The sequence below is a fragment of the Bicyclus anynana genome, chromosome 27 (genome assembly GCF_947172395.1).
Source record: "Bicyclus anynana chromosome 27, ilBicAnyn1.1, whole genome shotgun sequence".
Taxonomy (NCBI): Eukaryota; Metazoa; Arthropoda; class Insecta; order Lepidoptera; family Nymphalidae; genus Bicyclus; species Bicyclus anynana.
The window spans coordinates 5,488,136-5,500,150 of record NC_069109.1 but is presented as its reverse complement, the minus strand read 5'-3'; the positions used below and the strand labels follow the sequence as shown (position 1 = coordinate 5,500,150).

The window sequence follows — 12,015 nt, the reverse complement described above, 5'->3', positions numbered from 1 at the left end:
ATAAGCTTTTGCTTTATGGTTCTGAGGTCTAATAAGGGTTGCTCTATGTAAGAATACGTAGACAAATAAGAAAATAGACAACGGAGCTCATTTAAGCATGCTGTTGAAGTCAAAAGTATTAGAGATTTAGGAGATTTAAGATAATCTAGTTATCACATATATTTAATATCTATATGATCTAGACATTCCTGCACACTACTCGATTTTTTTTGTATCCGTATAATTTATTCATAGTGCACAGTTATGAGTATGGGGATTAGGGGATTATGGGGATATATTTATTTTATTGGGGAAGAGCCTTAATAGCTCAGTGGATATGACCTCTGTCTCCGATTCCGGAGGATGTGGGTTCGATTCCAGTCCGAAGCATGCACTTCCAACTTTCAAGTTGTGTGCATTTTAAGAAATTAAATACCACGTGTCTCAAACGGTGAAGGAAAACATCGTGAGGAAACCTGCATACCAAAGATTTTTTTAGGGCATATCCCCTCTCATTTTGAGAGGAGACTCGAGCTCAGCAATGAGCTGAATATGGATTCAGTATGAGGTGAGAACACAAACCACTACTACTAGATAGTCCGTGGATGAGAGGATGTCTGTATAAATCAATGTTGCCACCTATCTCCGAAACTACAAATCTGATTTTGATGCGATTTTAATTTATATGTTCAAAGATTTGAGAGATTTGGCCGACAATGTCTGTTTCTCTTCAGATCTGTCCTGTCACTGGCGAACCGCGAATGATATGCTATAGGTATTTACCTAATGTATTCTATTCAAATAATTATCACAACCTTTAAGAAAACCGTCATGATCTGCCCATCTTATTTAATAATGTTATCTCAGTAACTGCTACATTCTTGTGGCAAGGCCCCTGAAAATAATAGGTCATGGCGTTGGCAACCTTTCGCCAGAGTTTAAGTTGACTCTATAACAATTCTTCATTATTCGAATTGTTGCTACAGCTTGTGTTATGGCTGACTTAATAATTTATCATATACTTACCTACCTACTAGTGGACCCGGTCAAGCTTCGCTTTGACTCATTCCCTACCCCTATCCTATTCTACTTCCACCCTACCAAACTCTCACCCAACACCTATCCTACTCAACCCTACTCCTACCCTAAGTATCCTATGTCTTCCTGGTTCTAAGCTACCTCTCCACCAATTTCCAAATCCTCCAAGAGCCAAATCGGTCCAGCCGTTCTTGAGTTATAATTGTTGTAACAAACCCGACATTCTTTTATAAACAGTACTTCCCATAACTCTAGGGTTATATTCTTTAACAAAAATTAATTAAAAATGTTCAAGAAACATGTGTTCTGATTGTAATGATTATTTTCGAAGTAAATAATATTTCTTTTGTAAATAGATTTTGAAATGTGTCCCCTATACGCATCCTTATAATAATGACGTATTTATATTTCAAAATGTAACCTTGGCACTTTGTTACATAAAGGCGTGTGTTACATGGCTAGTCGGTATTATTTGAATTACTTTGTATGAAAATATTTTTTTGTAGTTTATAAAATATTAGTTACTAGCTGACGCCGCGCGTTCTCTGTTCCCGTAGGAATACAGGAATAATATATAGCCTATAGCCTTCCTCGATAAATGGGCTATCTAATAGTTAAAGAATTTTCCAAATCGCACCAGTAGTTCCTGAGATTAGCACTTTCAATCAAACAAACAAACTCTTCTGCTTTAAAATATTAGTATAGATGCAGTTCGGTTCCTATCTTGTACCTTGAAGTTATGGTAAATACTCCCGAGCTCCCTGTATATAGATAACAAAAATAGAAACTAATATATCTATACTTATAATAAATCTGTAGAGAGGTCAATTCTGTACATGAAATATATTTCCAAAATAACTATCAGGGGGTGATTAGTGATCGATACTGATGCCTAAAATGCAATCAGTAAAATTTTTGTTTGTCTGTCTGTCTGTATGTTCTTTATAGAAACAAAAACTACTGGACGGATTTAAACGAAACTTGGTACAATTCTTCAACATACTTCTGGGCAGGTTATAGTATACTTTTCATTACGCTACGATCAATAGGAGCAGAACAGTGAAGAGAAATGTTGAGAAAACGGGAGAAGTTACTCAATTTTTTAAGTTTCCGTCGCGTGTACTGTCTTAATGGTTAAAGCTACATAGAAATCATGTATGACGGAAATGTTCTCCTTAAAATTATCTATAAAAACACAACAGCATATATATGTCTATCTTTTATGGTTGACTTACAATAACACGTGTAACTCCCGATAGCTTAGCAGTTCGGAGCTTTCTAATTATATTTGTCTACTCTTATGTTTATAACACTCATCACTCATCCCAAATAAGAAAGTTAATATTATTACCTATTCAATAAAAGAAGAATCATATAAATCGGTAAAGAAACACCAAAGTTATACATGAAATACGCTAAGCCATCGCGCGTGAATACTAATTCATACTTTAAGGATTATTTTTGTGTAACGGTTGCGCTCGACGCGACTCGCGGTGGGAGGAATAAATAAAGAAGTGCAGCCTTAATGAGTAGGGTAGGGGTAGTGTAGGGTAGGGGTAGGGTAGGGTAGGGGTAGGGTAGTGGTAGGGTTGGGATCGGGTAGGGTAGGGGTAGGGTAGAATAGGGGTTCCTAGGGGGGGGGAATAGTTAGTTGAAAGTTTACAACGACTTTCACGCGGACGAAGTCGCGGGCGTCCGCTAGTGTAACAATAAAAATAAAAAACCACATTTTGTCTTTAATTTTTATTATATAAAAATAATTTTATATTAAGTAGTTCTAACAATAATAATCAACAATAAAAACAGTAATAATTTTAATTGACAATATATTAATATACTTTAAATAAATATATGCTAACAATACATTGCATTCTTCCAAGTGCTCATTATCTCCTATTTTTTATTAAATTAATAACAGACACCCTCGATCAGTTATTTATAAATCCCGCGTGAACCTTTCCTTTTTTGGGATAAAAATAGTCTATATGTCATTCAATAATCACCCCTATCTTCCAGTGAAAGTCCCATTAAAATTGGTGCAGCCATTTCAAAGATTAACTCTATAACAAAGACATTCCGCTGAGCAAAGATTTTACAATAAAGATATGTCACTAGCAATGTTTTTCCTTCACCGTTTGAGGCATGTGATTAATTTCATTAAAATATACAACTGAAAAATTGGAGGTGCATGCCATGGAATTGAACCTACACCCTCCGGAATTAGAGGCAGAGGTCGTATCCACTGGCCATTCACTGCTATTAGGAGTTATAGCTCGGACTAATTACTTATGGACTAGTATCGCACCCAAATCACGAACAAAATTGTCTGTCATTTTGTAAGGAAAACAAGATTATAATAAACTAGAAGTTTTTTAACGTTTTTTACATCATTCAACTAGACAAAAAGGTATTTTTACAGAACTCTTTAACCAACAAATACAGTTACAACTATGAAACATTGATACTGTAGTCTGTAGAGACAGTTTTTATTAATGCATTAGATCATTGATCATATACATTGACAGAAAAGTCTAGCAAGGCAGGTCTTTATGTAATCAGTCTGGGGGTTGTAAGACTTTTCAGCCCCCTACCCCCAATAATGCCTTGGTCAGTCCTTCCTCATACATTTCCTCTTCAACACAATCATACTCTTCAATGCACTGGCTATCACATATCTCAATTCATGAAATTTCAATATAGATAATCTATATATGTTCGTCTGTCCGTTGGTTAGAGTTAGTGTTAGTATAACTAGAGTGTCTCGGTGCATTATTTCTTTGCTTCTTGCCTTGTCAGCGTTTTCTGATTGGATGGTCGATTGGCTGAAATGAAAATTATTTTTTATTAAGTGTTTCTTCAATAAATTAAATAAAATTGAAGTGTCTGTCTGCGATTTTAAAATAACTGTATTTTTCAAGTTATAATAGCTATTTACAGGATATTAAAACATAATCTTTTTCTTTTTTTTAATTCTTTACCCTGCCCTTGACTACAATCTTGCCTGATGATAAGTTATGATTCAATCTAAGATGGAAGCGGGCTAATGCATTGTAGTGGCATGATTGTAGTCAAGCGCAAGTCTATTATGAATAAAAAAAAAAAAAAAAAAACTTCTGCCTTTGGGCCCCATCAGGCGATGCTTCTGCGCTCACTGCAACTCACCGGTCACACCGGTAAGGTCCCATTAAGGAGCTTAAGCACTTACATAATCATAAGAAGAGGTTCATCATCATTATAAACTTATATTTAGCTCACTGCTGAGCTCGAGTCTCCTCTCAGAATGACAGCGGTTGGGCCAATAGATCACCACTCTGGCTCAATGCGGATTGGTAGACTTCACACACGCACAAAAAATTCTCAGGCATGCAGGTTTCCTCACAACGTTTTTCGTTCACCATTTGAGACACGTAATATTTAATTTCTTAAAATGCACACAAACAAAAAATTGGAGGTGCATGCCCCAGAGCAGATTCAAACCCACACCCTCCTGACTGGGAAGCAGAGGTCATATCCACATATCATTGTCTTGGTAATAATGGGAAAAAGAAAACACACCTCAATGAGACATCAATCTTCCACTGTAAGCTAAGCAGACCAGGTTTAACTCGGAGATGTTTCTGCAAGTTGTTGTATATCTGGTCGGTGCAGAGCAGAGCCATCAGCTCAGAGGCGCAGTCTGGTGAAAACCTGGAAGTGGAAGGTCATCATGAGGCATGCCTATATGGCAATAGGCTCTTAAAGTTCATTTTGTTGTTTGGCACCGCCTTCTATCTGATCAATAGAAAGGACATAGGGAGAGACGAATATCTTAGTGTTCCATGGATTCACTGTGCAGGTGCCGGGTCCATCGTGGTAGAGAGAAAAACTCCGAGCAAAGTCCAGGACTTGTGACTACAGGATGTAGGGTTAAGGAATTCCTTGTTGATCGATCAACACTCCCCGTTCTCTGCTCGTGTTGTTCTCCATGATGTTAATTTTCAACCGACGAAAGACAGAGAGAAGCTTAACAATTCGATGTGTATATATTTTTTTTTTAATGTATGATCTGTAACGTTTTACCGAGTAGTCCGATTTTGATAATTAATAAGGATGGGAAAATAGGGGTGATATATTCATCATTAACCGACGCCGCGTAGTTCATTTCCGTGGGAAAATAATCATTAAATGTAGACTATAACACTAACAAATAACAGGGCTTTCTAGTAGTAAAAGAATTTTCAAAATCGATTCAGTAATTCAAGAGACACATTTTGTCATAAAAACTGATTATGTGCATTTTTAAAAATGCACATAATCAGTTTTTGAAGTTCCAGTGAAGGAAAATATTGTGAGGATACCTGATAATTTTCTTAATTCTCTATATGTGTAAAGTCTAAGGCCCAAGTCCTCTCATTCTGAGAGAAGACTCGTGCTCAACATTGAGCAGAATATGTGTTGTTAATGATGACATTGTAGTCAAGGGCTAACTTGTAAAGAATAAAATAAATAAAGCTTGGCTAAAGGCCCGGACTGTTGTGTCTATACCTTTACCTGAGACCTTCTAGAAACAACCTCATGTCGTCTTCACCCCAGGGCTCCTTCGAGGCTGATCGGAGCCTCGCAACATGCCGCACAACAGACCTCACTGCTGAGAACTTATCACCGTTCAATAGACTTGATGTACGACTGTCTGGGTTGCCTTCCAATTCTTTGAGGGCCACTGTAATCAATAAAAATATATAATCATCAGAATCAATCCCTAAACAACAAAGTTATGCACAAACACACTTTTTTTTTGTTGGGGAGGAAAAAAATCCCTCTGGACTTCTGCCGGCTAGTCAGCAGGGCATGTCCGACTTGCACGGACTAAAAATAACCTCCCCTGTGCTCCGTGGTCAGCGCGGAACCGCTTGGCATTACTTCACGCTGACCTTCCTGATATATTTAGCTCTCTCGTTTTTCTTCTCTTCTTTTCATTGTGGCTCGGAGCATATGAGCATACTTTTGCCACTCTTTATCGCTCAACAGCATACAAGTTATAAGGTTTGCTGCATTTACCCCGTCGCTTGTTCCGTCAGCCGCAGCTCTCAGGTCTGTGCAACCCGAGCATTCGAATAGTGCATGTTCCATTGCTCCCTTAAATATAGGTGCTCTGTAAAGGATGACAGAGTGGGCCACTGATGCTAGCACCCTTCTTTTACTGGCTCTAGGACCGCCTTTAGTTGGCACAAACACACTTGTAATGATGTTAACTAATTTGGAATGCACAAGTTCGAATGTCATGCTCCAGAATTACAGTTGTGTGCATTTTGAGAAATTAAATATCACATGTCTCAAACGAAGAAGGAAAAACATCGTAAGGAAACTTGCATACCTAAAAATTTTCTTAATTTTTTATGTGTGTGAAATCTGCCAATTCGCATTGGCTGTGTGGTGGACTATTAGTCTAATCCCTCTCACTCTGACAGGAGACTCGTGCTCAACAGTGAGCCAAATATGGTTTGCTAATGATGATGATGATTATTGCACATTCTCTCAGAGACAAATACTTTAACATTTTATCGTTAGATCAGTACCATGTCCATTGTATGTCTAACTTTGGACTGACCCCAGGACTTTTGACCCATGCCAACATTTACCTTTACTATGTGTGATCTCCCAGCCCAGCCAAATTAGGTAGGACTTATCGCCATATATTTTAGTATATAGTTATGAAGAGGACGATTGTATTGGTATGTATATTTATTCACTTTGCTTATTATAACAATATTGTATATGGGTATAAAATAAAAGCTTAACAAATAGATGAAGCGGTGTGGAATGGAGAAACGGTAAAGATGTAATGAATGGTCGAAACAATATATCCACGCATGCGCGGTCGAGGGAATTCTAAATATGAAATGAATCTGGAATGTGAATGTAGATGGCCTAACCTAAAGTGGGCGAACAAAAGAGTTCGTTCGCCACAGACTCTACGAGCAACTTTGTGTACGCATTCTATAGTTGCAGTTCTAATCAGGTCAACGTATTTGACCAAGTTATAGAGAGCTTATGGATTTTAATCCATAATTTATGAAAAGGTAAAATTGTGGTGTTGTAGAGAAATCTCTGGATCTACCGAGACGATTTTGAAAATTCTATTACCACTAGAAAGCTACGTTATTTGTTAGTGTTATTGTCATTTTATCATAGGTGTGGAAACTTACTTACCAATGAATATAATAACATTGCGTCAAAAAAATTATTTTCAGGATATGTTTGATCAATGGGCTGTTTGAATTTTGAAAACAAAACTGCGAAGTTAAGAAATGAAAATGTTCAAAACTCACACAAAACGAATGGCTTGATCTCCTTTTTCTGGATCTCCGGTGTCACGAATGCCACTGCATTCCATTGCGAGGCACTTTCTGTTAACAGTTCTAGCTGTTGCGACATATTTACAGATTTATAGTTTGAGAAAACTTGAGATTTTTTGAAAATTCTCTTGTAAACACAACACACTGTTTCAGCAAACTTTTTTTTTCATCACAGATTAACTAGATACTTTTACATTAATCTGTGGTTCACAGATAAATACGACAAAGAATATATACTCCAAGGAGGGGTACTACTTTCAATGAATATTATTTTAACTACCCACGTTTTTAACACTGCTGACCTCTAATAATGCGCAATATATTATTGCTGCACAAAATATTTGAAGTGATGCATTTGTGAGTTTGTGATTTTCAAAATACCGTGATGACCATTGACTTGACTTAGAAAGTGAAACGGGCTCTAAGTCGAAAGGACTAGAACCCAGAACCGTAAAGCTTGTTATCTATAATAAAAATTACTAATTATTAATAGACATTAATCTGTATTCTGTGCATAATAAGTAGTACTTAATCTGTGTTTTTTATTTATATTTTGAGACACGAGAACTTCTTTCATTGTAATCTTGTTAAAATACATTTTTAAACATAAACAAATGCAGTGTTGTGTGCCTTTCTGTATAAATACTTTGATATTAAGGGAGGGAATCACTTTTCACAGGTAAGTACATATTGCTCAAGTAACAATCCAACATCCGAGTTGGACGGACGACTATTTCTGAATAGCAGACACCCTGCGGTTTTACCTGCGTAGTTCTCGTTCCCGTGGTAATACAGGATAAAACAGTATAGCTTTAGACAGTCGCAAATAACATGCCTTCTAAAATAATAATAGTAAATTAATAAATCCTTGGAAAAATAGCCCACTCACCGCGTTTTCACCTGCATAGTTCCCGTACCCGTGAAAATACGGGGATCAAATATGTGTAGGTTGTGGTATTGTATTCAAGCGGAAACCTATACAACATAAAAAAGTGTGTGTCAGCCCCGACGCACGAATGGTGTTTATTCTTTGAAAGGTGCGCAGAATAGGTTGCGCATTAAAAACGTAACGCTGTAATTCGTTCATCAAATTTTACTGCCCATATTTTATTCATAATTTTTATTCATAATAATTGATTCTTAAGGAGTAAACTGCAAAAAAAATAGTTTTTATATAATGTACTAGCTGACGCCGCGCGGTTTTACCCGCGTGGTTCGCGTTCCCGTAGGAATTCAGGAACAATATATAGCCTATAGCCTTCCTCAATAAATGGGCTATCTAACACTGAAAGAATTATTAAATCGGACCTGTAGTTCCTGAGATTAACACATTCAATCAAACAAACAAACAAATAAACAAACTCTTCAGCTTTATATCCGCGTGGTTCCCGTTCCCGTAGGAATTCAGGAATAATATATAGCCTATAGCCTTCCTCAATAAATAGGCTATCTAACACAGAAAGAATTTTTCAAATTGGACCTGTAGTTCCTGAAATTTGTGCGTTCAATCAAACAAACAAACAAACTCTTCAGCTTTATAATATTAGTATAGATTAATAAATACAGCAATATTTGTTTCAGATTACAATCCGACTTAATATGATAAAGCAAGCATTAACACAGTTAAACTATGGTTTTAGGTCAACAACATTCAACACTGACTTGAACATATATCATAACGAAGATAAACTAAGGAAACAAACAAAAGTATAGTAATCTTTAATACTTGTCAAAAAAGGAGAAAATTTTGACTCAGTATCAATTGTTAACAACATTAATGATGAATGAAAACTATTGCACAGATAATATTCAACATGACAACTTTATTCTTAACAAAAACAAACATACAAAAACACGACAAATTAATAAAACAAATGTTGGTGCAGTCGTAAAAAAGGAAGATACTTTTGACTCTGTATCAACTGTCAATAATGCTGAATTTACAAATGAAGAAGACAATTGCTCAGATAACTTTGTATTTGAAGAAAATAGAATAATTGTAGAAATAAAACCATTTAAAGAAGAGTTAAATGTTCATAATAAAGAAGGAGAAGCATCTGCTTCAGAAGTCGTCATAACACAGAATCACATAAAGAAAGAACATACTGAGTCAGAAGAAATTGTTGGAACACAGAATCACAAAAATGTAGAAAGTGTTCTTGCTTCAGAAAAAGTGCATGAAACACAGAATAATGTTAAGCTAGAAACTGCTTCGGAAGAAGTAATTAGAACACAAAATCACAAAAAGGTAGAAAGTGTTACTAGTTCAGAAAAAGTGTATAAAACACAGAATCATGTTAAGGTAGAAACTGCTTCAGAAGAAGTAATTAAGACACAAAATCACAAAAAGATAGAAAGTGTTGCTAGTTCAGAAAAAGTGCATGAACCACAGAATCACGTTAAGGTAGAAACTGCTTCGGAAGAAGTTATTAGAACACAGAATCACAAAAAGATAGAAAGTGTTACTAGTTCAGAAAAAGTGTATGCAACACAGAATTACATAAAGATAGAAAGTGTTACTTTCACATGCACATATTGTAGTGAGGAATTTTTGCAAGAGAATGCATACAATGAGCATATAAACATGCATCTCAAAGATGAACTTCCCACTCCGAGAACACAGAGGATGAATGCTGACTTTTCATCCACACATTTATATCAGGCAGGTGAGTAAACTGATTTTGGCTGTTTGTTGAGTTGAGTTTGTTGTGGGCTCTTCTCGGACCAAGGCGCGTTTGGAACCCTCGTAACTTTTATTTTAAGTTTTCGAATAATTATTATCACCATTATCTTAAGTTTAATATTACCTGACGTTTCGAAAGAGCTTGTAAACTATGCCTATTTGAAATAAATGAATTTTGATTTTAACTTGACTTGATTTGTTTTAGTTCTAAGATGTTAGCTCTCCTTCAAATTAAGCATTGGCTCATTAATTATGGATTCTTTTCAACCAAAGGATTTTTTAATTATAACTAGCAGACCCAGTCAAGCTTCGCTTTGACTTCTGTGCACTTCTTCCCTATCCCTACACTACCTATCCTACTCCTACCCCTACCCTATCCCTACCCTACCCCTACCTTACCCCTCCCTACATTTATGAATGCACGCGTAAATGTTAATCATTTGACAGTATTTCTGAATGCAAATAAAGAATGCAATTGAGATGACTATCTTAGCATTCTGTGGATTCACTGTGCGGGTGCTAGGTCCAAAGCAGGGCAGAGAAATCATGGTTGTAGAAAACATATTGAATGCCACTGCACGTAATTAGCGAATGTGGCACTCATGATGTCTAATATGCAATTCGGCTTTGCCTCATTGACTTTTTGCCACATCATTACATGACCGTGGCATAACTAACTATTGTGTATTAATTTACTACAACATCCAAAACGATTATGTTTTCCTTTATTAGAATAGCATTATATATACATTGCTTTGTTTCAGGTGCTCCGCTTTCTGATAATACAGAGCAAACAACTACTAAAGCTGGTACAATTCAGGCAAGCAAAGAATCCATTCATAATGGCAAAGTCCCAAAACTGTCATCCAAAAGTAATAAAGCATACAATATAAATAAACCAAGTATTTCCAAGAAACCATCCAGAAATTTCAAGAAACCTAAAATAGCAGTCACTCCACATAGTAAAGAAGTAGTAGAAAAGCCAAAAAAGTATTCTTGTGAGTCATGCAATTACAAATGTACACGACTAAGTCATTTAACAGAACACAAGAGGACTCACACTGGAGAGAAACCCTTTGCATGTGATAAATGCAATCACAGAAGCGCAAGACAAAGTCAATTGGTCGTGCACATGAAAACACATACGAATGACAAGCCTTATTTTTGTGAATTATGCGACTACAGAAGTGCGGTTAAAGTCAGTTTGATGAACCACATGATTGGTCATTCCGGTCATAAGCCATTTGCTTGTGAAATTTGCGATTATAAAACAACGATAAACGGCAACCTAACGAAACACATAGCAAATAATCATACAAATGAAAAGCCGTTCTCATGTGAGTTATGTGATTATAAATGTGCACAACAAGCAGCATTGCGGCAACACATTAAAAGCCATTCAAGTGAACAGCCGTTTACTTGTCATGTGTGTGAATACAAAAGCTTGTATAAAAGCCGTCTGACCAGACATTTAAAAATGCATTCCGGTGAGAAACCATACTCTTGTCAGACATGTGACTATAAATGTATACTAAAATACCAGTTGGTAATGCACGAGCGAACGCATTCCGGTGTCAAACCTTATTCATGTGAAATATGTGACTATAAAGGTACACAGAAAAGTAATTTGATTGTACACATGAAAACTCATACTGGTGATAAGCCATACTCATGTGAGATATGTGATTATAAATGTTCGTTGAAAAACAGTTTGGTCAGGCATATGAGGACCCACACTGGTGAAAAGCCCTATTCTTGTACGATGTGCGAGTACAAAACTGCACTACAGAGTAATTTAGCTAGACATGTAAAATATCATAGTCGTGAGAATTCTATTTAGTGTGATTAGTTATAGCTTTAGTATAATTATGTATTTATTTGTATATACTAATATAAAGAGGTAATAATAAAATAAATGTTGTAAATTTTGTGAGTTTTTTGGGGTTTAATGGGGTTAATGAACACGATAGCTCAATGGTA

At 36.1% G+C, this 12,015-nt stretch overlaps 2 protein-coding genes across 3 annotated transcripts; one reads left to right on the top strand and one right to left on the bottom strand.

Moving 5' to 3' along the window:
- Nucleotides 1-2,745: 2,745 nt before the first annotated feature.
- Nucleotides 2,746-7,527, bottom strand: LOC112052540 (COMM domain-containing protein 5). The gene is made up of 4 exons (XM_024091664.2): nt 7,326-7,527; nt 5,548-5,716; nt 4,573-4,704; nt 2,746-3,839 (listed from the first exon to the last, which is right to left on the bottom strand). The coding sequence occupies exons 1-4, from the start codon at nt 7,429-7,431 to the stop codon at nt 3,626-3,628; spliced, it is 621 nt and encodes a 206-aa protein (XP_023947432.1). The 5' UTR covers nt 7,432-7,527; the 3' UTR covers nt 2,746-3,625.
- Nucleotides 7,528-7,878: 351 nt separating this feature from the next.
- LOC112052535 (zinc finger protein 479) lies at nt 7,879-11,963 on the top strand. Of its 2 annotated transcripts, none has more exons than XM_024091655.2 (3): nt 7,879-8,031; nt 8,934-10,018; nt 10,800-11,963. In XM_024091655.2, the coding sequence occupies exons 2-3, from the start codon at nt 9,130-9,132 to the stop codon at nt 11,873-11,875; spliced, it is 1,965 nt and encodes a 654-aa protein (XP_023947423.1). In that variant the 5' UTR covers nt 7,879-8,031; nt 8,934-9,129; the 3' UTR covers nt 11,876-11,963. The 2 variants fall into 2 exon arrangements, with proteins under 2 accessions (XP_023947423.1, XP_052746179.1); XM_052890219.1 differs by having other exon boundaries at nt 7,902-8,031; nt 8,993-10,018.
- The last annotated feature ends 52 nt before the right edge of the window (nt 11,964-12,015 follow it).

Excerpts from the sequence above, each read along its gene's own strand:
- LOC112052540 (XM_024091664.2), bottom strand. The coding sequence starts at position 7,431 with ATGTCGCAACAGCTAGAACTGTTAACAGAAAGTGCCTCGCAATGGAAT. Across the intron at positions 4,705-5,547 it reads TTGTTTCTAGAAGGTCTCAG|GTTTTCACCAGACTGCGCCT; the intron begins GTAAAGGTATAG and ends TTCCACTTCCAG. Across the intron at positions 3,840-4,572 it reads AAGATTGATGTCTCATTGAG|CCAATCGACCATCCAATCAG; the intron begins GTGTGTTTTCTT and ends TTTTCATTTCAG.
- LOC112052535 (XM_024091655.2), top strand. The coding sequence starts at position 9,130 with ATGATGAATGAAAACTATTGCACAGATAATATTCAACATGACAACTTT. Across the intron at positions 10,019-10,799 it reads CACACATTTATATCAGGCAG|GTGCTCCGCTTTCTGATAAT; the intron begins GTGAGTAAACTG and ends GCTTTGTTTCAG.